The sequence below is a fragment of the Hyperoodon ampullatus genome, assembly GCF_949752795.1.
Source record: "Hyperoodon ampullatus genome assembly, chromosome: 7".
In the NCBI taxonomy this organism is placed as follows: Eukaryota; Metazoa; Chordata; class Mammalia; order Artiodactyla; family Ziphiidae; genus Hyperoodon; species Hyperoodon ampullatus.
The window spans coordinates 67,434,021-67,461,833 of record NC_136920.1 but is presented as its reverse complement, the minus strand read 5'-3'; the positions used below and the strand labels follow the sequence as shown (position 1 = coordinate 67,461,833).

Below are 27,813 nucleotides of genomic sequence, written 5' to 3'. Positions count from 1 at the left end.
ACTTGTAATTTTATGCCCTCTTCCTCTCTGTCTCTCTTTTAAAGACAATTATATCTTTATAGATCTGTCTCTTGCTGGCACGGCTAGAATTGCTAAAGGAAGGGAAACATTTAAATGACTTTATTACTGATTACTTTGCAATTATGGCTCTATAATTGTTATGGACTGAGTAGTGCCCCTCCCACCGCCAAATTCATATGTTGATGTCCTAATCCCTAAAGAGACTGTGTTTGGAGATAGGGTCCTTAAGGAGGTAAATAAGGTTAAGTGAGGTCATACCAGTGGGCCCTAATCCAACAGGACTAGTGTCCTTATAAGAAAAGGAAAAGATACCAAAATTCTTTCTCTCTCTTTCTCTGAATGCACACAGAAAAAAAAGGTCATGTGAAGACACAGCAAGAAGGCAGCTGTCTACAAGCCAGGAAGAGAGTCCTCACCAGAAACCAATCCTGCAGGCACCTTGATCTTGGACTTCCAGCCTCCAGGACTGTGAAAGAATAAATTTCTGTGGTTTAAGCCACCCAGTCTGTGGTATGTCATTACGGCAGCTCAAGCTGATTGATATGGTGGTCATTCTTTAGAAACTAAGGATGAAAATCTCAAAGATTATACAGGACTGGTATGGGTGCTAGTAGATTAGGCCTCAAAAGGCCATCGTAATTCTTCTGTTATCACTGCCTACTGTCTGGAGTAAAAACAGAAGGAGGGGAAATTGCTGAGTTTGCCAATCCATTTCATAAAGACTTCTCATGTTCTCAGAAGGAAAAGTTGACATGTTTCAAGAAAGCCTGTTTCAGAAGTTGAGAATGGACAGAGGGAATTTATGGGAATTTTCCCAGCCACTAGGGGAAGGGGGTGGCTCCCAAGTCAGTCACTAAGGAGAGTAAAGGAGGCTGGAGTAAGTGACTTCCTGCTTTTGTCAGAAACAAATTACAGGACTACCTGGCCTGATAAAGCAAACAACTGGAAGAAGGGATGTAGGGTATGCTGCATTAACATGAGTGGTCATTCTAAGTCCTTCTATCCTAAAACCCAATTGTCCCTCAAGGCTAGGTTTGGGGTCCTCAGGGAGGGGGGTGTGCCTTGACTTTCTGCTTCATTTTGCAGGTGGGCAGATCAACTTGGGCAGAAATGTTTGGAGTAAACAATCAGGCCAGGGAATCTGTAGCAGAATGCTAGATGCTTGTGTGTTCAACTAACCTTGGAATAGAGACAGCCCCAGTAGTTGTCAGCTCAGCAAAGACACTGTCAGAAAGTCAGGGGAAGGTTGTGTCCTCACAGAGGACAAAACTAAGGCCACTCGTGTGTGGCACTAAGGGCCTGGGATTGTTCCCAAGGCCGTGTGTTGGCTGCTGTTCCAGCTCACTTTGCAGGACACGCATCTGCAGATGGAAAGGCAGCTGGGAGTGGGCCAACTCAACACCTGGGCCCTCCAGGCCCCAGAGTCCCACCAGGGATTGAGTCAGAGCCTTTAGAATAGCCACAAGCCCGGTTGCTCAGAGAAGAGAGACCTATCTTTCCCCAGTGCAATACAGATTTCCAAAGGCTTCCACATCCAGATCACCAGGATCCCAGACCCACTCACTCAGCTCAAGTTTGTTTTCTGACCTGAGCTTTATGAAGTCTTTTTAATTCTTCTTGCTTAACCAATTGTTTTGTTGCTTTTTCTAGCTTCCTTCTTCTTCTTAGTGTCTTCCTCTCCTACAAAAACCAAGAAGAAAAAAACGTCTTGAAGAATGAAATTGAAATTTACAAAATACTGTCACAGACTCTGCCCTCTCCAACCAAACCACTGCTTAGCTTCTAGAACAACAATGTCAACAGAACTTTCTGCAGTGATGGAAATGTTCTGTATCTAGGCATAAGATTGCCTTTCCTACTTCACTTTGCTTGTACAAATACGTCATTAATACCACTGGGTTCTCTGTGTGCCTGGGCTAGTAGAATACAGAACATTCAAAATTGAGGCATTTAAAATAGCTGTCCAGATCTTGACGGTGTCTCTTCCAGGTTTTAGACAGCAGAGAAAGGAGAAGTAGTGGTGTGGCCAGCTCCACATATTGGAAGTTTCAGGAGACTCTTCTGATTGGAGAAGCAGCAGAGAATAACGTTTGAGCACTGGGCCCAGGAGCCACGCAAAGCTGGCATTCAAACCCCAGCTGAGCTGTGTGAGCTTCGGTACGTCATACAACTTTCTGAACTTCAGCGTCCTCTTCAGAGTGATGAGAATGATTTAATGCCTACCTTGTAGGGATGTGATAAGGATTAAATGGGATAAAGTGGGTCAAGTCCTTTGCAGAATACTTGAAAAAGATATGGGATAGATATTCAGTAAATACTATGATTTTTACTGTTACCAGTATGATTATTATATTATTATTATACAAATTAGCATGATTATAATTTCTTACTAAAATCTACTATTTTTCATATATGTGTGTGTATGTATGTAGTATGTATAATGTATGTATGTATACATCTTACATATACAAAATAAATGTCCAACTTGGGCCAGTTTTATTATGTTTGCCTTCTCAGAGCATACACATCAATTTTCTATATTAGGATGAGAATGAGAACATGCGAGAGACTTCTTTCTAATGCTGGCAGAAATAAATACGGAATTAAAAACTTGTTACATCTAGCCTGGTGCCTGGGCATTCAGTAGCTCTGGTTGAGCTGAATGTTTGCCCATTAAAAGGGCTATAAATACACAAGTGGGGAATAGACCTAACAGGCCTGACCCCAGGTCCATAATAGAGGTCAGAGATTTTACCTTAAAAGCAAGTGCCTTTCCAGGGCTTTATGGATCCTTGGCATTCTGCCACCCATTCCATCACTCTCCTTAGGAAAGCATCCAGCTTTCAGGGTTCAGAATGTTTACAGATCATTGGTGAAAACATTTAGCTCAGTGACGAAACTTGGTTTTTCTAAAATGCTCTGTAGGATGTAGAATCCTAAAGATCTTCAACCTTTCTTTCATCCTTGGAAGGAAATTTAGACTCTCAGAACTCAAACTTATTCTATATCACATCTCTATTGCTAGAGGACAACTTCCAGATTGACTGTCAACAACTGCAGAGGTTCCAGGCCATTTGGGTGAGGGAACCCCTCCTTTAAGCAGCCAGGACCTTTCTGGGAAGGCTGGGTGGGGAGGGGTGTGGTGGTATTTAACAAATATCTCTTGAGCTTCCACTATATACTAATCTACATAATAATTGCCAGCATTTTTTGAGTGCTATGTGCCAGACACTGTACTGATTACTTAACATGCATCATTTTATTTATTCCACAAATTACACTTATTTCACAGATAAGGAAATCAAAGCTCAGAGAAGTTAAATAACTTGCCCAAAATGACACAGTCAGGAATTGGTAGAGCCAGGAGCTAAGCCCAGGTAACCTGAATCCAGTGTCCACATTTCTATCTAGTTTATTCTGCCTCTCCCGTGCCAAATTCGGTGCAGATGCATCAAGGACCTCTGCTTTATAGAAATATCAAACTTTCCCCCTAAATTAAGACCATTCAAGCAATTTCAGCGAGGGATGCCTTGACAGCATTGTGCTGTCTTAGCACTTCCCAGCAGCAAAGCTGCCAAACCCCAACTTCTTTATCAAGAGTCAGCAAAGCAGAACCTAGACAGGGAAAGAAAGTCCTCTACTGCCTTTTATTAAAAGATGTGGACATAGAAAAAAAGAGGGATGATTTATTAACAAACGCTCATATAGCCTTACATTCCACCAGGCACGGTTCTCACATCCTCAGTAATGGTGATGGCGATGCAGAGAAGAAAGGAAAACGTCTAAGGGCTAAGGAAGAAAAAGATGAAGGACAGTGAAAGGGAGAAATCTGGCAGGGCTGAAGACAAGCTGCCTGTCCCCCTCTCTCAGATCCAGGCATTAACTTGAGGGGAGGCGGCAAAGTAAACAGGTGAGGCTGCATATCCTGTCTCCAGTTTCCTTTGCAAAGGTTCACTTGAGCTGACGTGGGCTCTGTGCCATGTGGCTGCGGACACACCGGTATGGGGCAGAAGAGATAAAGAAACTAGAAGGGAAAACACTTCCCTCGTTCCTTCAGTGTGAGCCCTTGGGAAGTCATAAAGAAGGAACCTTTTTGCCAGCTTCCCTGCCTGAAGAGTAGGCCGTGTTGGAAGCCAGGTGAAGTGGGCAAGGTTTACCACACTGCAGGCTTATGTGATGACTGGCTCTGTTCTGGTCCAGCAGGAGACAAGGAGCTATTCGCAAGGCTTGCCCTAGGTATCATGGTCTTGCCATTTCGATGGCTTTCAGCCACTCCATTCTTTTGGTCCCCCATGAGTGGCAGAATGGCTGATGCTGGGGCTTCTGCCTCATTTGAATACAGAATTAACTCAGAGTCACTCAAGGGCGTGAGAGGGTCTGTAAGGAAATCCCAGAAATCAACACGACACATAGAATTCATTGGTACTGAGTGTCTAACTAATCATGGACACCCACGGTTAGAAATCAGAAATCTCTACGTATTCTCTTGTTCTCATTCTCTCTCTCCCCACCATGTCCCAGCTCCCTCCTGACTTGCTCCAAGGTGGGCCGTGGGGAGCTGGAACCCCTGAATGACTTATGATGCCAAAGCTCCTAGCGCTAGATATGGAAAAGTTGAGTTTAAGTAAATAAATTTGGTTCTCTCTCTTTCTCCACAGATCCTTACTGCTCCAAAAAATAAACACTGCCAGAGCAGTGAACTGCTTCTGTCCGCCCAGGAAGCATATGATGTCCAGCCATTCAGCTCTTCCAGCCCCAGAGGATAAAGAAAACAATGGTGGGATTTGGTCATGGGATGCGTGTCTCCGTGTATGTAACATACAGACGCATTTAAAGACATACAATGACGTTTGTGTTTTTTAATCCATGGGTATGGGAGTTATTTAAAGGGTTCTCCAGAAATTAATGTTCATTAAGCAGAGAGAAGAACTGCCATTCCCCCGCCGGCACACGGCTAGTCAGTGGGGATCCTCAGAGCCTAAATGCAACTGCATGGTTCATTTCGTATTTCTGATTAGAATAAACATAACGTTTTCCATGCAATCTGCCTCTAGTGCTTCTTAAATGAAGCTGTGCTACCCCTAGGGAAATACACATCTGCTTGTTTTAATTTTTTCGATGGCTTGCTTGTTGGATCACCACTTTAAGAGCTGCAGTCACCAAATGGTTTCAAGTACATATGTCTGTTTTTTCCCCCCTTCCCACTCTGACATCTCTGAGAAAGGCAAGTTCCTAAAAGTTAAAAAATATATATAAAAAGGTAATTCTTAGGGTGTTCCAGGTAAAAAGAGTGGTTGCTGTCAGATGCAATGAAACGTGATCCTCCTAATGAAACTGCTGCAGCTGGAGCCCACATTGGGCCTGAAATCTGGATGGTAAACGGCCCCCTCAAGCCAAGGCCCCCTTTGGTTTGCCAACTGTTGTTACCTTTGACCGCAAGGAAGGCTGAGGATCGAATTCTTCATCTGCAGAGGAGGTGGTGGTAGAAGAGGTGGAAGAGGCAGTCCCTGTCACCTGCGCTCTGATGGGGACGTGCTTGGGACCTGAAATGGGAACAGAAGAACTCACTGAACTCCTAGCTTCTTCTTCTGCGTCATGACCCAAAGCCACTTCTCCTTCCTCCCTGCTACCCCCATTCTCTTCCTCCCTGCCCTCCCCTCACTGCACCTGCCATGAGCGGGAGGCGGCAGCACCTAAGGGCAACTGAAAATTTGGCCCTCTATGTTAATTACATTTCTGGGTCCCTGCCAAGGGCTTTGCAGCTCTCTTTTCATGTGAAAAAAAAAGAAAAGGTATTATGCAGAAATCAATTAATTCCTTAAACACCATTTATATGGTGTGTTGCTAGGAATGCATTCAGAGATGAAATCTATTAGTAAAATTCATGTCTGAAGTTAGCTGAGTTACCTAAATGCTTGTGTAAGGTTCGTTCTGCAGAGTAATTGAATGCAAAAAAGTCGGAGCCAGCTCTTAAACAAATCGCCCTTCTGCGGCTCACAGCATCTGGCACCCATTTTTACTACATGACATCTGCTCAGTGTAAAAGGGCTGGCGTCAGAATGTCTGGTCATAGAAAAAAAAAATCCCAAATGTAATCAGAAGCAAAAGGACTCTAAGCCTAAGGTTTTATCACATAGTCTCATGCAACATAAATATTTCATTAATTATGGCTAAACAAATGCCAATTTTATTTTCCCAACTTGCAGATATTATCACATCATCGAAGTGATGATTCAAATGCCAGGAAAGGCGGTTTAAGATAGGGAGGGCTCAACAATTCAGGGCCCACGGGAGAGCTGAAGTCGAGGGGAGATGCCAACCCCTGAACAAGAGGTAGATGGTCAGAGGCAGCAAAGTGCCTGTGTTCGCTCAGATCTCTTTGTGATCTGACTGGGGACCACGTGTGATAAAGTGTTCCAGGTGCCCCAGGAGACTTTTATTCTTCTCAGCAAGAACATCTGCCCCTACACATCAACCTGATGCAGAGTTAATGATTAATATCTGGATTAACGCACCCTGAACACTGGATATCAGAACCAGCTAGGACTCCATGATAGGAGATTTACTCATCTTTACTCTGCCGCGTCAGCTTCTATCTAAAGAGAAATATGTGTTGGGTGGGGAGGGAGGAGGAGAGGCAATTCCAAGCTGACTAACATTCTCTCCAGCCTGCCTTTTCTTCCCCGTAATTTTCAACTATTCACCCCCAGTGGGAGAGGCCAAGTTTTAAAAATTAAGGGTAATTTTAACCTCCAGGAACACATTTACATATGCTGTTATTCAAAGCAAAATAATGCAAAACATCTATATAATAACACAGCCTCTCTGGGGAGAGAGTTAACTGTTTTCCACTTTAATTTGCCAGATGGGAACGCTCAGGTGAAGAGAAAATCAGGAGCTGCATAATAACGGTGGAGGCATTGTTAGTGTGGAGCTGAGACTTTCCCAGCCCCAGCCACTAAGTCACCACTGAGTACTTTAGTCACTGAGTACTCCCTTCTTAGTGTGTGAGCTTGAGGAACTAACTTCACCTCCTCAGTTTCTGGGGATCATGACGTCTAACTTGCAGAACTGCTGTAGAAGAGTAAACACAATCAATATAAAGAGCCTAACACAGTGCCTGGTTCATTGCAGGTGCTTAAATAAATGTCGTCATCATCATCAGCTGCCTCTCCCAGACAATGAAGCAGCAGCCATTGCTTCATCATTATCATTGATCCCAAGGAACAATACTGCAATATTAGTTAAAACTGCCTAATCAACTGTCATTTTATGGAGGAAGTATAATAACCTAAATTTGAAACTTTTTCTAACTGTCAAAAATAAATTTAATATTTCCACCGAATTTTATTTTGAAATTAGGGAGAAAATGTTCCCAGATATAATGCATTTCTTAAACTTCTGGCAAAGTTATATAAAGTTAAATAGTTACCCCTGAATCTCTTCCCCTTTACTCTCTTCCATCATAGAACCATTCATTATAGTTTACTTTTCATTTGCAAGCTTAAAAAATTTGCAGTATTGTTCTACTCTGGCTATAATGGAGTGACTGATTCTGGGATTGGTCTCCCACCACAAAGCACTAGAAGTCAGGATGAAATATATGAAGCAGCTGTTTCCAGACACTGGACAAGAGGCAGTACAGAACTGTGATAAAGGCGGGAACAGAGCTTACATGAGGTATGCCTTACAATCACAGTAGCTTTCCGCCTACAGGCACTTTCCAGAACACAGTGCAGGTAGGAGGAACCTAAACAGAGCATAGCAGATTCATTGAGTTGAGAAGACAAAGGTCACCGTTTGAGTGGGCTAAGGCAGTTGGAATATGTGGGGAAGAGTACTTGAGAGGAAGGAGCTATGCAGAAAACAGACTTCAGAAATAAGCATAAAAGTCAACTTGAGTCTATTGCTTAATGATAAACTATAGATGCATAGAGAGAAATTGCATGAGGTTGGGCTGACAACTGCTGGAAAGTTATAGGGTAAATAATCTCTAAAGATTTCACAAGATTGGAAAATGTTCAAGTTTTACCCAAATAGGGTAGAGCAAATGTTGGGGGCATTAGAGTGAAGATGACAGAAGAGTTGCACTTGAGTAACAGGGATAAATTAGCTCTAGAGTAAAGGTCATTATAGACATAACTGAATAAGCTTAAAAACCAGCCTTGTAAGAAACAAATTGATCTGTGAGTTACTCTACTGCCTGCCAAACATCCTTTAATGCCTATATAACATTCTTTAAATGGGGAAACAAAATCTAGACACTCTAAAATGTAATATTTACAAAATCTAGCAGCCAGTAAACAGTTACTAGATACACAAAAAAGCAGGACAATGAGTCTTATAATCAAGAGAAAAATCAATCAATAAAAGCAGACTCAGAAATGATGAAATTAGCAGACAAAGATTTAAAAAGAGTTATTCTAAATGTGCTCAAGAATTTAAAAAGAAAACATGAACAGAATAAGGACAGAAACAAAAAATATTTTTAAAAGAACCAAATGGAACCTATGAAGATGAAAACTACAAAATCTGAAATGAAAATTTCACTGGATCAGTTTAACAAAAGACTAAATACTGCAGAGGAAAATATTCAGTGAAATTAAATAATAGCAATAAAATAAAAACTATCTAAAATGAAGCACAGAGAAAAAGAGACTGAAAAAATGAATAGAACCTCAGTGACTCATGGGACAATATCAAGTGGTCTAAAATACATGTGATTGGAGTGCCAGGAGACAGAGGGAAAATGACAAGAAGAGAAAATGTAGTTGACATAATATTGCTGAAAATCATGTAAATTTAATGAAAATTGTAAATCCACAGCTTCAAGAAGCTCAAAAACCCACAAGCAGGGTAAACACAAAGAAAATCATAGCAAGCCTCATGATAATGAAATTGCCAAAAACCAGAGATACAGATAAAATCTTAAAAGCAGACAGAGAAAAATGATACATTTCATACAGAGAAACAAAGATAAGAATTTCCATGGACATCTTGTCAGAACCTAAATATGCCAGGAGACAACAGAACATCATTAAAATGCTGAAAGAACAAAAAAATCTGTCAACTTATGATTCTATGTCCAGTGAAATGACCCATTCAAAATGAAGCAAAAGGGGCTTCCCTGGTGGTCCAGTGGGTAAGACTCCACACTCCCAATGCAGGGGACCCAGGTTTGATCCCTGGTTGGGGAACTAGATCCCTCATGCACACCGCAGCTAAGAGTTTGAAGGCCACAACTAAGAAATCTGCATGCCTCAATGAAGATCCTGTGTGCAGCAACTAAGACCCGGCACAGACAAAATAAATAAATAAAATAATAAATAAATAAATATTAAAAAAAATTCTCCTTACCTGCCTTGTTTTTTTTTTAAAAAAATGAAGCAAAAATAAAGGTTTTTGGCTTTTTTGTTTTATTGGTTTTTTTTAGGAGAAAGAAGTTAGGATAATTTGTTGTTAGCTGACATGGATATAAAAAAGTTTTAAAAAGTTCTGTAGCAGAAGGAATATACAAGACGGAATGAAGAGGTTCAGAAATGGTAAATATAAAATAATTTTTCTTTGTGGTTCTTAATTTCTTTAAAAGACAATTGACTGTTTAATGTAAGATAGTGTGAAATAATAAGAAATATACCTACAGACCTTCCTCAGCTTACAATGGGGTTACATCCCGATAAACCCATCCTAAGTTGAAAATATTGTAAGTTGAAAACTCATTTAATACACCTAACTTACTAAATGTTGTAACTTAGCCTAGCATGCCTAAATGTGCTCAGAACACTTACATTGCCTACAGTTGGAAAAAATCATCTAAAACAAAGCCTAATTTATAACAAAGGGTAGACTAGCTCATGTATTGATAGATTATTGAACACTACACTGAAAGTGAAAAACAGAATTGTTGTTTGAGTACAGAGTACAGGCTGTAAGTGTATCGGTTATTTACCAGCCAGGTCTCCTGGCTGACTGCGAGCTGTGGCTCTCTGGAGAGTATGGTACCACATATTGCTTGCCTGGGAAAAGATCAAAATTCAAAATGTGAAGTATGGTTTCTAATGAATGCATATTGCTTTTGCATTACCATAAAGTCAAAAAATTGCAAATTGAACCAGTGTAAATCAGGGACTTTCTGTATTGGTCTCTGCCCCTGGCTCCTGCTAATATTTGATCTTTGACCCCAATTCCTGACAAAAGGTCCTAAAACCCTCGGAATTTCCTAGGTGATAGGAGTATCTTTTGTTCTAATGAGGTGGCTCTTGGTGGGTTTGTGGATGGGGACTGGTCACTAGAAAGACCAAGCCATGATTAGAAGTTTGGAACTATCATCCCTACCCCTCCATCCTCTGAAGAGGGGAGAGGGGCTGGAAAATGAGTTAATAATCGATCATACCTATGTGATGAAGCCTCCATAAAAATCCCTGAAGTACAGGGTTTAGAGAGCTCCCAGATTGGCGAACACATCCATGTGCTGGGAGGGTGTTGCACCCCAGCTCCATGGGGACAGAAGCTCCTGTGCTTGGGACCCTTTCAGACTTCGCCCTATGTATTTCTTCATCAGGCTATTCATCTGTATCCTTTATCATATCCATTATAATAAACTAATAAGTGTAAGTAAGTGTTTCCCTGAGTTCTACACCAGACTAGCAAATTATTGAACCCAAGGAAGGAACTGGGGGAACCTCTACTTATAACCAGTTGGTCAGAAGTACAGGTGACAACCTGTAAGGATATAGAAGATTTGAGCAAACACTACTAATACATTTGACCTAATTGATTGATATGAAACAACATCCCCAATAACTAGAGAATATAAATTTTTTTCAGAGCACATGGAACATTCACTAAATTGATAATATGCCAAGCTATAAAGCAAGTATCAACAAATTTCAAAGGACTGAAGTCATACATAGTATGTCTTCTGACAACAATGAGGTTAAGCTAGAAATCAATTAATAAAAAATATAAGTAGAACACTTCAAAATGATTAGAACTTAAGCAATACTTTCTAACAACCTACAGATCAAAGAAGAAATAAAAATAAATTTAAATTAACCTATGATAAAAAATATGGTATAACAAAATGACTAGAATGCAGCTAAAGTGATGATTAGAGGGGAATTTAGAGCTTTAAATGTATACATTATGCAAAAGAGAAAAGTTGAGAATTGATGCTCTAAGATCTACTTCAAGAAACTAGAAAAAGAACCACCAAATGAACCTAAGGAAACCAAAAAGGAAGAAAATACTCAAGATAAGAACAGATTATGAAAGACAATAAAGACAAAGCAGAAATAAAACAGAAAATTAACAAAGCAAAAATTTTCTTCTTTAAAAAGATGAATAAAATTGATAACCTCCACGAAGAATGATTGAGAAAAACGAGACAGAAAACACACCTACCAATACTGGGGATAAAAAGTCCTACAGAGTACTAAAGGAAGCTAGTAACCATAAACCATTTTATGACAATAAATTTGAAAATTTAGATTAAATGGACAAATTTATTGAAAAACACGACTTATAAAACTGACATAAGAAGAAATAGAAAATCTGAGTAGTTACATATCTAACAAAAGGAACCCTCATATACTGCTGGTAGGAATATAAATTGGTGCAGCCACAGTAGAAAACAGTGTGAAGTTTCCTCAAAAAATTAAGAATAGATCTACCAGGGCTTCCCTAGTGGCGCAGTGGTTGAGAGTCTGCCTGCCGATGCAGGGGACACAGGTTTGTGCCCTGGTCCGGGAAGATCCCACATGCCGCGAAGCGGCTAGGCCCGTGAGCCATGGCCGTTGAGCCTGCGCGTCCAGAGCCTGTGCTCCGCAACAGGAGAAACCACAGCAGTGAGAGGCCCGCGTACCGCAAAAAAAAAAAAAAAAAAAAGAATAGATCTACCATATGATCCAGTTATTCCACTTCTGGGTATTTATCCAAAGAGCACAAAACACTAATTTCAAAAGATATACACACTATGCTACGTTCATCACTATGCTACGTTCATAGAGATGTGGTATAGGAGAGAATACTACTCAGCCATAAAAAAGGATGACATCTTGCCATTTGTGACAACATGGATGGACCTTGAGGATTTTATGCTAAGTGAAATGAGATGGAGAAAGACAAATATATATGAGTTCACTTATACGTGGAATACAAAAATAAATAAATAAATGAACAAATCAAATAAAACCAAATAAAAACAAACATGTGGATACAGAGAACAGAGTAATGGTTACCAGAGGGAAGAGGGTACCAGAGGGAAAAATGGGTAAAGAGGGTCAACTGTATGGTGATGGATGGGAACTAAAACTTTGGTTGTGAGCACACAGTGGTGTATATAGGAGTCAAAATATAATGCTGTACATGTTAAGCACATAATGTTATAACCAATAAAAAGAGTACCTATAAAAATAATCTACAGCAAATAGATAAGCCTTCTGATATTGGGTTAAAAATATAATGATCTATTTATTACCACTTCTATTTAGCACTGTATAGGTGGTCCCAGGCAGTACAAGAAAATTAATTAAAAGGTATACAAACTGGAAAGGAGGATGTCAAACCATCTTTATTTTCAGACAACATGATTATCTGTGTAGAAAATCTCACAAAAAAGCTACTAGAATAATAAGTGATTTTAGCAAGGACAACAGAAAAAGTCAATTGCGTTTCTACATATTAACAATGAGCAACTGAAAATCAAAATTAAGAAAGCCACTCCACTTACAGTAGTAACAACAACAAACTGTGAAATTCTTAAGGGATACATTTAACAAAATATGCGCAGGAACTACACACTGAAAACTAAGAAAACCTAAATAAATTAAGAGATATTCCATCTCTATGGACTGAAAGACTCAGTAGGTATCAATTTTCCCCAAATTATTTAGAGACTAAAAACAATCCCAATCAAAATTCCAGCAGGCTTATTTGGTAGAAATTGACTAGCTAAATTTAAAATTTTTATGGAAACACAAAAGACCTAGAATAGCCAAAATAACTTTTTTTTTTTGCAGTACGTGGGCCTCTCACTGTTGTGGCCTCTCCCGTTGTGGAGCACAGGCTCTGGACGCGCAGGCTCAGCAGTCATGGCTCACGGGCCTAGCCGCTCCACGTCATGTGGGATCTTCCCTTCCCAGACCGGGGCACAAACCCGTGTCCCCTGCATTGGCAGGCAGACTCTCAACCACTGCGCCACCAGGGAAGCCCACCACAATAACTTTTAAGAACAAAATTTGAGGGCTCCCACTACGTGTTTGCAAGACTTACTCTAAATCTCTAGTAATCAAGAGAGTATAAGGATAAACATACAGATCAATGGAACAGAGTAGAGAGTACAGAGGTAAACCCACACGTATATAGTCAACTGATTATCTGTAAAGATGACATTGTAACACAATGGGGGAAGAAGAGACTTTTTAACAAGTGGTGCTTTAACAACTGGATATCTATGGGCAAAAAACTTTTGTTTACTATAAGAAATTAATTAGAATTGGATTATAGACTTAAGCCCAAAAGCTAAAAACTGTAAAACTTCTGAGAGAAAACATAGGAGAAAGCCTTAGTAACTTTGCGCTTAGAAAGATTTCTTAAACCTAATTCAAATTATTAAAAAAATTAATTAATTTGACTTCATCAAATTAAAAACTGCTGTTCTTTGGATGATGAAAATGAAAAGACAATCCACTAGCTGGGAGAAAATATTTGTAAACACATATCTGATAAAGGACTTATAACCAGAATTTTTATGAACTCTGACTAAATAGAGGGTTATAGTGTGTTCTCAGATCAGAAGACACAATATTCTAAAGCTATCAAATGTCTCTAATCAATTTAAAACTGTATCATTTATAACTGCACACACAAAAATTGAATACCAGGGAATATATGTAATGAAAATTGTGCAAGATCACTACAACTACAAAACACTGACAGAAATTGCAGAAGTCTTTAGGAATGTATCATGTCCAGGGATTTGAAGACTTACTATTATAAAGATGTTAATTTTCTCCAAATTTATCTCTGGAGTCAATGCAATACTAGTCATATGCCCAGAAAATATTTTTGTGGAAATTGATGAGTTGATTCTGTAAGTCATATGGAAATGCAAAAGGCCAAGAATATCAAACAATCTTGAAGAACAAAGTGGAGAATTTACTTCAGACTATGAAGATTTATTATAAAACCACATAATGAAAACAGTGTGATTCAGGTGCAAGGACAGACAAACCAGTGGAAATGAATAGAAGGTTCAAAAATGAACCTGCCTCAGGCTTCCCTGGTGGCGCAGTGGTTGAGAGTCTGCCTGCTGATGCAGGGGACACGGGTTTGTGCCCCGGTCCGGGAAGATCCCACATGCCGCGGAGCAGCTGGGCCCGTGAGCCATGGCCGCTGAGCCTGCGTGTCCGGAGGCTGTGCTCCGCAGAGGGAGAGGCCACAACAGTGAGAGGCCCGCGTACCACCCCCCCAAAAAAATGAACTTGCCTCATTAATGACAAAAGTGTCACTGCAATGAAGTGGGGGAAAGAGATGGCTTTTTTAATAAATGCTGCTGAATCAACTGGATAACAACATGGAAAAAAAATAAACACTCACCCTACCTCACAGAATCTACAAAAATCTATCCTACATTGGTCATAGACTTAATTATGAAAGATAAAATAATAAAGCTTCTATAACAGTGTTGTACAATAGAAAGCCAACATGAGCCACGTATGTCATTTAAAATTTTCTAGTAGCCACATTAAAAAATGTAAAAACAGACAGATGAAATTAGTCTTAATCATATGTTTAGCTCAAATTTCAAAAATATTATCATTTCAATGTGTAATCAAATATAAAAATATTAATGAGATCTTTTACATTATTTCATTCAAACTAAGTCTTCAGAATCTGGTGCATATTTTATACTTACAGCACATCTTGTTTCTTGGTTTTTTTTTTCATATATAGCTCCTTTATTTGTAGAAAAGATTTGTGGAAAACAAGGTAAATTTTATAAAAATTACATGTGCTCCCAAAATGAAACTCATCACTGGTGATAAATAAGTGACTGAAGTAATAACCAGTTTACCTGGGATGATTTGCCGGGATGCTCAAGGGGAGATATTACTTGGTACAGCCCACTATATGCACCAAAATAATAGTTACTGACCTTTGACATTTATGGAAGGAACCATACAAATGGTTTTCAGATATAACTTTAATTTTTGGAAGTATTTGAATGGTTTTTAAAATTTTTTAAACATTTATTTATTTATTTTTGGCTGCGTTGGGTCTTTGTTGCTGTGTGCGGGCTTTCTCTAGTTGCAGTGAGCAGGGGCTACTCTTTGTTGCAGTGCACGGGCTTCTCATTGCAGTGGCTTTTCTTGTTACAGACCATGGGCTGTAGAGCACAGGCTTAGTAGTTGTGGTGCACGGGCTTAGCTGCTTCACAGCATGTGGGATCTTCCCGGACCAGGGTTCAAGCCCGTGTCCCCTGCATTGGCAGGTGGATTCTTAACCACTGTGACACCAGGGAAGCCCTTGAATGGTTTTAAACATGGGCTTGAATTTGTAAACATCTAAAACTTTCCCCCACAAGGACTCCCAGCCCAAGAGTAAGCTGTGGCTTAACCAATCAGGAATGTCTGTGCTGTTGAAGGCCAGTGCTACTTTCCACGGAGGGGAACATCAACCCTGTTCTGGCTTGTTAGAACTTTCAAGGCCCTTATGTCTTTGATGCTGAGCATCTGGCCAGGGGCATCTTGTGAACCAGACAATGAGAGCTTCTTGGAATGAGCACATCTTGGTTTAGACAATACATTTTCAATAATTAAAGTGAAATGTAACCCTATCAAAAGAGCAAAGTTGAGTTGAATAGAAAAATATTTTATACAGCTTCAGTTTTAAAATTTAAATCCATTAACATAAATAAAATTAAAAATTCAATTCCTTACTCACACTAGCCCTATCTCAAGTGTGAAATAGTGGCTACCCTATTGGACAGTGCAATTCCAGAAGGTAACACACAACAGTATCTTTGTGACCTCAGGATAGGGAAAGATCTCATAAACAGGATGCAAAAATCAACAACAATAAGGGAAAATATTGATAAATTTGGCTTTATTAAAATAAGTGCCTTTGGGGCTTCCCTGGTGGCGCAGTGGTTGAGAGTCCGCCTGCCGATGCAGGGGACACAGGTTTGTGCCCCGGTCCGGGAGGATCCCACATGCCGCGGAGCGGCTGGGCCCGTGAGCCATGGCCACTGAGCCTGCATGTCTGGAGCCTGTGCTCCGCAATGGGAGAGGCCACAACAGTGAGAGGCCTGCGTACAGCAAAAAAAAAAAAGTGCCTTTGTTTATTAAAAACACCTTCAGAGAGTGAAAAAGTGAGCGGAAGAGAGGGAGAAGATATTTTATATATATGTATATCTGACAAAGGACTTATATCCAGAATCTACACAGATTACAAACCAATAAGGAAAGGTCTGACTACATAATGAAAGTATGGACAAAAGACTTGAATAGAGATATCATACAAGAAAATATCTACATAAGCATGTGAACAGTAGTGCAACATCATTATCAGGTAAATGCCAATTAAAACCATGAGATACCACCACACGCCCATAAAAATAGTGACATCAACAAAACAAAACAAAACTGAGACTATGGAGTGTTGGCAAGGATGTGGGTCAAGGGGAGTTCTCAGTTCCTGCTGGAGGGTATATGCATTGGCACAACCACTTTGGAAAACCATTTGACAGTACCTACTAAAGAAAACCAATCACGCCTAACCCCAGGACCTAGCAATTCACTCCCAGGTACGTACTGACAGAGATTCTCTCTTCGCCCATACTCTAGCCAAGCTCACCTGAGCGCCCTCGACTAGACCTAAACCTTGGCCCGTAGCAACTAGGCTCTCAACACAAGTAGTTTAGCCCACCCACTTCTTCCTACACTGAAAGACTTAAACACTGGCAGTTTCTAACAGTTCAAGGCCACATCCCTAGGATGACCCAGTCCCCCTTAAAGTACCTGCCTGAGAAAACTCAAGACTGATAAATGAATTTACTGTTTGTTTTAGCCAACACCTGTCTATAGGCTCCTGACCACACTTTCTTAGAGCCTTTACTAAAAAGGGCTTACAACTGTCAATGCTTCTTCTGTCCCTTTGAGATGTATACGTATCTCCTACCACTCAGGAGGACCAGAAAGCCAGTCTTTTCAAATGCAATCATCAGGAAGGATAGGGCCTCAGTCTCCCAGTTTCTGGGGGAGGATAGAATCCTAACTTCGATCACTGCCAGCTAACAGACCCAGCTGACCTAACCAGCATTTACACTAACCAACTGTATAGAACTTTTCACTTCCCTGACTCTACTGAGACCCCACTCACCCCTCTCCCTATTCCCTCAGTCTCCCTGTCAAACACCCAGCCACCTCTGGCAAAATCAAAGCTGAGTTCAGTTCATACTGAACTCTCTTCCCTACTGTAACAATAAATTACTAATTAAACTCTGTCCTTACCACTTTAACTAGTATCTGGCTTTGTTTATCTTTGACAATACCCAACAGAAACACTATGTATAAGGGTGCTGAAAGCAGCATTCTTCACAATAAAAACAACTGAAAACAACCTAAGTGCCCAGCATCAGAATGCACCAGTAAAGAGTGTCATATTCATACAAGCAAATAAAATGAGGTGGTGGAAAAGAGGAAACCACTGCTACGCATATGGACATGGATACACCCCCCTTAACCTTTAGTGAAAGAAGCCAGGCACAAAAGAGCACATACTTGTATTAGTTTTCTATTGTTGTGGGAGCAGTGAACACCATAGCAGCTTACAATAGCACCTACTGATTATCTCATAGTCATGTAGGTCAGAAGTGCCGGCCTGGCTCCACTGGGTCCTCTGCTCAGTGTCTCCCAAAGCTGCAGTCAAGGTGTCCACTGGGTTGGGGTCTCATTTGCAGCTAAGGGTTCTCTTCCAGCTCATTCAGATTGTTGGCAGAATTCAGTTCCTAGTGGTTGTAGGACACGGGGTCTGTTTCCTTGCTGGCTGTCAGCTGGTTGTAGCTCCTAGAGGCCTCCTGCTCATAAGTTCTCTCACTGCATGACAGGTTACTCCTTCGAGGCCAGCAGGACCATGTCTTTCTCATGCTTTGAATTTCTGACTTCGGGAAGGGCCCAGTCCTTGTTAAGGGCTCACCTGATTACGTTAGGCCTACCCATTTCCCTTTTGATGAACTCAAACTCAATTGTCTTGGATCTTAATTACATTTGCAAAACCCCATACCCTAAACACGGGAGTGAGATCCACCATATTCACATTCCACCATACTCAAGAGAACGAGAGTACACAGGGCAAGAACATGGGAGGCAGGCAGCATGGGGTCCTCTCAGAATTTTGCCTACCACAAGACTGAATGATTCAAATTTATAAAGTCAAAAAATTGCAAAAGTAATCTAAGATGACAGAAGTCAGATGGTAAGCACTTTTGTTGGGTGGCACATAGATTTGGGAAGAAGCATGAGGGAGTCTTCTGAATGCTGGTAGTGTTCTATATCTTGATCTCCAAGGTGATTACACAAATGTGCACTTTGCAAAAATTCATCAGTTTTGTACTTAATATTTGTGTATGTATTTTATACTGCAATAAATATTTTACACAAAAATTTTAAAAGAGAGGTTCTCAGGGTGCTTTGTTTAATTACATAGAGGAGCAATAATTAGCATTAAAATTGTTGGTATAAAATTGTCACTGGTAAGTGCTTGAAGCCAGTTTATGCCCCCAAGTAAACGACTCTGAGAAGTTTATGTTTACCAATAATTTACCTGGCAAGGTGTGTTGTAAAAATGAGAAAAAATAAATTTCAGCTGGCTCTTTATTCAAGTGATCATAAATCTGAGGTATTTCCATTTGAATAAATTTTGAAAGTTTCTCACTCTCCATTTCAATACTGCTTTCTCTCTCCATTGCATGGCAGTGTGCAGGAAGTTAAGTGTAAAGTGAGCTGGGTGTGTGTGTGTGTGTGTGTGTGTGTGTGTATTTGTGATTGGTAGGCTGGGCAAGAGCAGGGAAATACAAGGAAACTAATGGACCTTATCTGATAGGGTAGGTAAAATCTTTATATTCTTAGGATACTGACTTAAGAACACCTCAGAAACACAAAGCTCTTCTATGCGATGGGTCCAGGCACTATTTTCAGAGCTGGTCAGCTTTAACCTAATTCCATTCTGCACTCCCATTCTGTTCCAAGCTAAGGAAGTCACACCATTTCCTAATGAATATAAATGAATGCAGCCCTCCATGAAAAATAAATCAGGAAAACACATTTACCCCAACTTATTCTAATCAGCACATACAGAAGTCATATAAATATGATATAAGTAAACTAAAGGCTAATCTCACTATGAATTTGATGCAAAAATCTTAAACAAAATACCAGCAAACAGAATAGAAAAGTATATTAAATAATAAGACACCATGACTGAGTGGTATTTATTTCAGCAGTACAAGGATGGTTCAGTATCAGTGAATCCATTACATAATTCATACTATTAATTAAATTATGGAGCAAAAATCATGCAGTCATCTCAAATTGTGCTGACATTTAATAAAATTCAACATCCATTCATGATTTTAAATACTTTTAATAAAATAGGACTAGATGGCTATTTTCTCAAAATATATCTGGGTCAACCCAGAAGCCAGCACCATGCTTAAATGGGAAAACATTTAATGAGATGCATTCTCATTAAAGTTCAGAATATAATATAGAAACCATTATCACTACCTTAATATTGTTCTGGAGATTGTGGAAACCAAAGAAACTAGGAAACAAAATAAGTTAGTGCTATACAACTTAAAAACAAGAGGTAAAATTATCATTATTTGTAGACGTTATGACTGTATATTTGGGGAGGACCTAGGAGAAGTCATTGAAAAGCATTTACAAGCAAAGAGAATTCAGTAAAAATGGATGGGTCAAAAATTACTATACAGGGGCTTCCCTGGTGGCGCAGTGGTTGAGAGTCTGCCTGCTAATGCAGGGGACACGGGTTCGAGCCCTGGGCTGGGAGGATCCCACATGCCGCGGAGCAACTAGACCCGTGAGCCACAACTACCGAGCCTGCGCGTCTGGAGCCTGTGCTCCGCAACAAGAGAGGCCGCGATAGTGAGAGGCCCGCGCGCTGCGATGAAGAGTGGCCCCCACTTGCCACAACTAGAGAAAGCCCTCGCACAGAAACGAAGACCCAACACAGCAAAAATAAATAAATAAGTTAATAAACTCCTACCCCCAACATCTTCTTTAAAAAAAAAATTACTATACAGAAATCAATAAATTTCATATACACAACAGTAGGAGGATAAAATGGAAAATATCTTATTTATAACAGCAACAAAAATGAACATATCTAGTAATAAACTTAACAATAAATATGCAAGATCTATATGATGTAAAGTTTAGAATATTCCAGAGGGTCACAAAAAAAGATATGGGCAAATGGGAAGGCAATTCATATCATAAGGTTGTAAATTCTCACCGAGTTAGTTTGTAAACTTAATCCCATAAAAGTACTCACAGGATTTTTGGGGTACATAGGCAAGCTAATGCTCAGTCCATATAGAATATCAAAATATCAAAGAAGCAAGAAGAGGGCTTCCCTGGTGACGCAGTGGTTGAGAGTCCGCCTGCCGATGCAGGGGACATGGGTTCGTGCCCCGGTCTGGGAGGATCCCACATGCCGCGGAGCGGCTGGGCCCGTGAGCCATGGCCGCTGAGCCTGCGTGTCCGGAGCCTGTGCTCCGCAATGGGAGGGGCCACAACAGTGAGAAGCCCACGTACTGCAAAAAAAACAAAAACAAAAACAACAACAACAACAACAACAAAAAAAAAGAAGCAAGAAGAGCCAGGAAAGTTTTGAAAGAGAAGATCAATAATGAAATACTCTTCCTACCAGATGGTAAAATACAGAATTTTTAAAATATATAAATATATAAAGGAAAATAATCAAAACAGTGTGGAACTGATACATAACAGACAACTCAATAGAATATAATAGATGGTGTGGAAATCAGTCCAAGTACAGGAATCTGATATATGATAAAGATGTCATCTCACATAAGAGAAGAAAAGATGAATATTCACTAAATTATTTTAGGATAACCAAAGAGACATCTAAAAAAAGAAGGTTGTATCCATAGCTCACATTTTATACTAGGGTAATTTCTTGATATAAACATATAAATGTAAAAAAATAAGAAACTTTGTCCATAAACTTAGAAAAAGTTCTTTCTGAATTATATTGTACAAAGCCCAGAAGCCATAAAATGGAAAATTGCCACAACTATTATATAAAAGTAAAATTTTATGTGGCAAAAACCACCATAAACAAAATTAAACACAAACAAGAAGCTGGAAAAAGTATTTGTAATTTATATTGCAAGAAAAAAGCTAAGTTTCCCTTTTACAGAGTCCCTACATATTATCAAGAAAAATACCAACAACCCAACAGAAAATTAGATAAAGACAGAAACAACAGTTCACAGAAAAGGAAATACAAATGACTCTTCAATGTATGAAAAGATGCTCAATCTCTAATCAGGCTGGTAAAGATTTTTTTTTTAAGTTGGGTAGCGCACTGCAAGTGTAGAAATAATACTCTCATACTTTGCTGCTGGGGAGGGTGAACCAGCATCACTTTGATGGAGGACAATTTTGGCAATACCTATCAAAATTCTCAATTCACATGTACTTTGTTCCAGCATTTCCACTTCTAGGAATTTATCTTAGAGGTAAATTCACACATATGCCAAATGGCCCAAGTTCTTCATTATTGTAGCACTGTCTGCAATAACAAAATTTTGAAATACTTAAGCTTTCCATCACAGGGGACTGACTGGCTACATAAATTATGGTACTTCTACACAATGGAATACCATGGAGCTATGAAATGAAGGAGAAAGTTCTTTATGTACTAACACAGAATGACCTCCAAAATAAAATTAAAAGTTCAAAAAAGTATGTACAATATGCTAGCATGCTATTATTTGTTCAAAAAAGAAAGAATATGATATGTAAATTTTCTCATATATTCATAAATTTTGTCTGGAAGAATGCCCAAGAACCTGATAATAGTATCTGTCATCAGGGATAGGACCTGGACGGCTCAGGGACAGACAGGGACAGGGATGGGAGATAGGACTATTCATTTTGTGCCTATTGTACCCTTTTATTTTGAGCCATGTGAATATATTATCTATCAAAAACTGCACAGCATGATTAAACTTTATGATGTAATAAAAAGGGTGTAGTTATACACCAGCCTGTCCATGCTCATCCTGAATTGGCTGAAAATAAAGTCTCTTGTTAATCTGTATAGCTTTTTGATTAAAGCACCAAAAGAGAGAAATAATTTTTTGCTTGAAAACTGAAGTCCCAAAATAAAAGTTAAATTTTTTTAAAGTTTAGAGAAATAAAGAAAACGTTCTCAACAATAGGGATGGTAGAATCACTTTGTTTAAAGCAATCAAACAAATAGCAACAACAAAAAAGAAATTATGTGTTTATACTGTCTCTAAGGATATGAGAGATTATGTTACTTTTTAAAAATATTTCCTTATTGTTGAATTATTCTGATCTGTTGATATATTAATTAATTTTATAATTTGAAAAATTATAATCAGATTTAAATATAAAAAAGCCTTAGGTCCCATTGGTAGCCAAATATACATAAATGTGTTTAAGCTAGTAATAAAAAAATACAAGTTTAAAAGAGACACCATTTTCTTGACTAGTAAAATAGCAACACTGAAAAAATATGATACTTAATGCAGGTAACAGTGTGGTGAAAAGGGTACTCTCATTAATGGTGAAATATAAACTGGTACCTTCCCCTTGTTTTAATTGAAATTTACAACACACAGTTGTAAGAAATAACAGGAAAAACCTATATAGTCTTTACCCATACAATTCTCTTTTAAAAAACCATTTGTCAGTATCAGTTAAGGATCTTAAAAAACTCACACTTTTCAACTAGTAATTCCATTTCTTAGAACCTATCCTAAAAAAATATAATTCAAAGGAGAGAAAAAGCTATATGCATAAAAATGTTCATTCAATACCATATACAAAATATAAATATATTCATATATATATATGTGTTAAACGATAAGAAAATAGTTCATTAAATAATAACATAAACACTAGACAGAATATTCTACAGCCATTATATCACATTTATGTAGACTATGAGGTAACTGGCTTAATAGCTATGATATGTTGATTTAAAAGATAAAATTTTATGTATAATAGTGAAAAATATTCATATGGTCAATGATAGGGAAAGTAGCGCAATTATGGTTGATTCTTTGTCTCTTCCAAAACTTTCTAGAACGTAATTTCAAATTTAATTTTTTCAGACTTTTTTCAAATTTTCTAAATTCAAGTTTTCCTACTTTTGTCAGCATTTAATTTGAGAAGCAAAAAGAGATGAAAGATGCCTGCTTGTTAATCCAATAACTAATTGCCCAGCATGAACGGTAGACTTTTGTTAGGAAAGAGCCACTTACTTGCATCTTTCTCTGGAGAAGGAGGAGGGACCCCATGCCCCAGACAGGTGCCACTGACCAGCTGCACCAGCTTCTCTGGGGGCTGGGCATTGCCCATGGACGGCACCTTCCCCTTGGGGCTGCTGAAGAGGTCTTGCAGGTCCTTTCTTGGTCTGGATTCTCGGAGGAAACTCTCAAAAGATTTGTCTTTGAGTCTGAGGGAGGAAAAGAGTGAGGTCTTTTTCTTGGGATCCCTGGAAGCATCTGGGACGGTCTCTTGCAAACTCACTTTCTCCAGGAGGGTGGGGACATCTTCGATCTTGCTGCAGGGTGGGGACACGAGTGCAGGAAACGTCTTGGATGACTGGTTGGGCAAACTGTGGGTGCGGAGGGCAGGGTCAGGAGGGCTCGGGGCTGAGGGCTGGGCAGCCCTGGCGGCTGGGGGGCCCAGGGAGAAGAAGGCTGAGGCCCTGCTCGCTATGTCTCTCTTGGGGGACGGCTGGTCCCAGTCTTTGGAGCTGGTCTTCCGAAGGCTGAATGAGCTGCTTTTCCGAAGGCTGAATGAGCGAGTGCAAGCGTGGGGTGGGCTGGTGGGCAAAGTCTTTGACTCTGGCTTGGCCCAGGCCTTTCTCCCACTGTCGGAACTGGGGAGGAGCGGCTCCAGGGACCTCCGGATGGCGTTGGCTATGAGCCGCAGCGGGGACTTGGGCGGGGTCACGCTTTGCTCCCTGGGAGTCCGTTCAGCTGGGGTCCCCATCTTCTCCTGAGCCTCTCTCTGGGCTGGTAAGGTCTCTCTCACTGCCCGAGGGAGCAGCAAGGGGCGGACTGGTTTCAGCACACTTCCTCCTCGGCCATTCTCGGTGCTTTTCTGGGAAAGTTGCACCCTGGTTTCCAGGCGCGAGCTCTCAGGGTTGGAGTCATTCCAATCTAGCAACCTAGTCTTCTGCTCCCGAGTGAGAAGCAGCTTCTTTAAGCCCGACTTCTTCTCTGCCAGCTCTGACCTACCCTCCTCTCCCCTCCTGGGTCTGGTACTCCCTTCTCCAGGGTCCTCTCCAGCCCTGGGAGACAGCTGTTGGTCTGGCGAGCACCTGTCCTTCCCTCCAATGGGGTGTGGGCCTCTGTGGATGCTTCTGGTACCCACAGGAGGGGCCTCTGCTTCCTGACTCCCATCGGAAGCCATCTCTGCAGGGCCGGGTGGCCTCGAGCTTTCGAGGCCGTCTCCACCAGGCCTCACCAGACAGTATTCTGTCTGCTCCAGCACCTGGCCATGAGGGATATGCAGGGGGATTTCCTTGGGTGGTCCTTGGGATCTGGCTTGCCTCAGGAAGATTGGGGTGGAAGGACTGAAATGACCTCTTGAGACCTGAGAAGGAGGGTTGCAAACTGTCACCTGGAAGGGATGGGCAAAAAAGAGCGGTGATATTTAGAAGTTCCCAGCATTTATTTTTATTTATTTATTTATTTATTTATTTATTTATTTTTTTTGCAGTACACGGGCCTCTCACTGTTGTGGCCTCTCCCATTGCGGAGCACAGGCTCCGGACGCGCAGGCCCAGCGGCCACGGCTCACGGGCCCAGCCGCTCCACGGCATGTGGGATCTTCCCGGACCGGGGCACGAGCCCGTGTCCCCTGCATCGGCAGGTGGACTCTCAACCACTGCGCCACCAGGGAAGCCCCCCAGCATTTATTTATATGAGGAACGCACATCTCAGTCTATAGCCCCCTCCATTCCTCTCTCCAGATCTCAGATACCCAAAGTCAAAAAGAATTCTGCCTAGGATGATTTCAGAAGGCCACTCTTCCTTCTAAGTGGCTGCCTTGGCATGGGCTGGAATTGGCCCAGAGACCCCATATCACGGACCAAAATCTTTCCTGGGCCTTAGATTAGGTGGGTAGGAAGCCAGAAAAGAAAGCAAAGTCACTGACAAGCTCCTGGGCCAGTGAGGGGAGGGCTGGCCTGGTCCCTGTGGGTGGCCAGGCACATAAGGAAGCTCAGCCATGGTCCTTACTAAAGGGCACATTCCACTCATAGGTATGTTCCTCCAACAACCAAGAAACCAAGGCTTCTTCTTTGGAGACCATTAAGGTAAGGAGAGACAGCTACCCTTCTGGCTTGGAGCTGTGGTGGCCGGATAGCCTTTAGGGTCTTCCAATGACCCTTCAAAACCTGACTCATGCCTCTCACCACTGAGAAAGCAGCCATTTCTGGCATGCAGGAGCTTGGCCCTTGGCAAAGGGAGAAGAAGACTTGAGAAGGAGTGACTGTGCCCTGCCAAGAGCTCTGGTCATGGGAGCTTCACAAGAGTATGTACTTTTCTGTCTTAGATATTCTACTTCCCAGAGCCTAGAACAAGGTCTGGCAGGTAATAGAGGCTTGATAAACCCATATTGAAGGAAAGAGTCCAACCATGACTGTCTCGGTGATGCCATTTTCTATTCAAGGGGGATGTTGCTTCCAAGGTTCTCAGCTACTACCAAAGGTACCCTGTGTTCTGTGCCTGCCCTCCTACAGCTGCCAGCTCATCCACACCCTCTGTGAGGCCCTCAAGGGCAGAGCACAAGCCCTAGCATCTCTGCATCCCGCAGTCCAGCTCAGATTCCATGCCCTATAAAGTCTGCTGAATGAGTGGGTGGCTGTGCCCTCCGTGGCTGAGAAGGAGCAGGGTGCACTTTCATGAAAAGGACAAGTGAAGAGGTGTGGGGTGGACTCTTGACAGAGCATCCCTCTGGCCCTGGCTGTGCACTTGGGGTGACCCAAGGGTGCTAGGAATCCAGAGCTCAGTGTGGAAGTGGGAGGAGTATAGGCAGCTTGTCGCCCTCACACCTGTGCAGGGCCCTGAGGGCACTTACCTGAGGCGGGGAGGAACTATCCAGAGCATGCGGGACACCAGCTGAAGAAGACGGCAGAGAAGGCGAAGGAGAAGAGGAAGGAGAAGCTTCCTTTGGAGGCGACATAGGTCTTCTGTTGTTCACTGGTGTCATATCTACCAAGGAAAGAACATGCTCTCCATTACAGAGTTGTAGTTTCCTTATTTTATCATGAAAAGAGGAGGTTTTCAGTGAAGCTCCTCTCTATAGAGTCAGAGGGAGGAAGATGCCAGAGACGGATTCAGAGGCCCCGGAGCCCACTGCTTGGGACTTGGAAGAACAGGTGTAGGAGTGTCAGGCTCCTGCGGGGGAAGTAGGTCCCAGGACGAGAAGTCCAAGAACCACTGTGTCTCACACACACATGAGAATGTCCCCGACAGTTAAAACAGGGGTCTCCAGGGTGTTTCTGGGAAACGGACATCTACCGCTAAGGTTTGCCCTAGAGCCATCGTGGTGGGGAGCTGGGGCTGCATTAAATCACTTAGTCAGTAAACCACCTGAGGCCTCTTCCCGTAAGATGCATGCTGGACCATTCACCATGGGCACAGACAGGAGAGGCAGTCACTGACAAGGAAACGGGCTCTTCCTCCCACATGTGTATCACGGGGCTCTCAGACAAGATGGTTAGTTTGAGATTTTAAGAGAACACAAGGGAGGGAGGTTATAATGAGTATCAGATCATTTGAAGCATATGGAGTGGGGTTCGTGCCAAGCTCCTGTTGGTCAGGGAACAAATGAGAGCCACTGCATGTGCTGTCCTTCTCGACAGGAGAAAGGAGTGTGGCCGGAGCCGAGGATGAGCCTCATTCTGAACTGTGGGAGCTGAACCCAATTAGTCTAGTTACAGCAGAATTCCGACAGATGTCGCCTATAAGATCAATCTCATTCCCTCTCTCATGAGTGCACACACACATGTGCGCACACAGACCCCCTAGTAACCTTAACCTAAACTCGAGCATTTTGTTTCCCTCTTGGACCATTTCAGTAATAGGTCCTCAAAGGGATTCAGGAGACACCATCCTCGCCTCCAGATTTGCCCACTCCATGTCTGACCCTTCAGCCCAGCCAGCTCTCCTGTTAGCCTTCCTGGCACATAAAGGCTGTTCCACAGAGACTTCCCAGGACCGCTGTCTCTAACTACCTACTCCTGTCAGACTTCCTGCTTCTGGCTGCTCAGCTGACCCATTTCCATTTCCCTCCAAGGTGTCCAGCCTTCAGATTTCAGCTTGTTTCTAAACACAATCCCCTGGCCTCAGTTTCCGCAAAGCTTTGGCTGAGAGGTTCCTCCTCTGGGACCCACCCAGGCCAGGCTAAACCCAGGCCTCACTCCAAGAGGAGTTCCTTCCAGACCCGTGTGCACAGCGGAGCCACACAGGGG

At 41.4% G+C, this 27,813-nt stretch overlaps 1 protein-coding gene across 1 annotated transcript in view; it reads right to left on the bottom strand.

Moving 5' to 3' along the window:
• The window catches only part of LOC307055602 (F-actin-monooxygenase MICAL2-like), a gene marked incomplete at its 5' end in the record, with an annotated part of 69,412 nt that overhangs the window by 30,309 nt on the left and 11,290 nt on the right, over positions 1-27,813 (bottom strand). The window contains 4 exons of the mRNA XM_079707818.1: positions 1,609-1,701; positions 5,449-5,564; positions 23,588-24,956; positions 26,418-26,458. Of these exons, the coding sequence (XP_079563944.1) occupies positions 1,609-1,701; positions 5,449-5,564; positions 23,588-24,956; positions 26,418-26,458 (1,619 nt within the window). The remainder of the gene's footprint in view (positions 1-1,608; positions 1,702-5,448; positions 5,565-23,587; positions 24,957-26,417; positions 26,459-27,813) is intronic.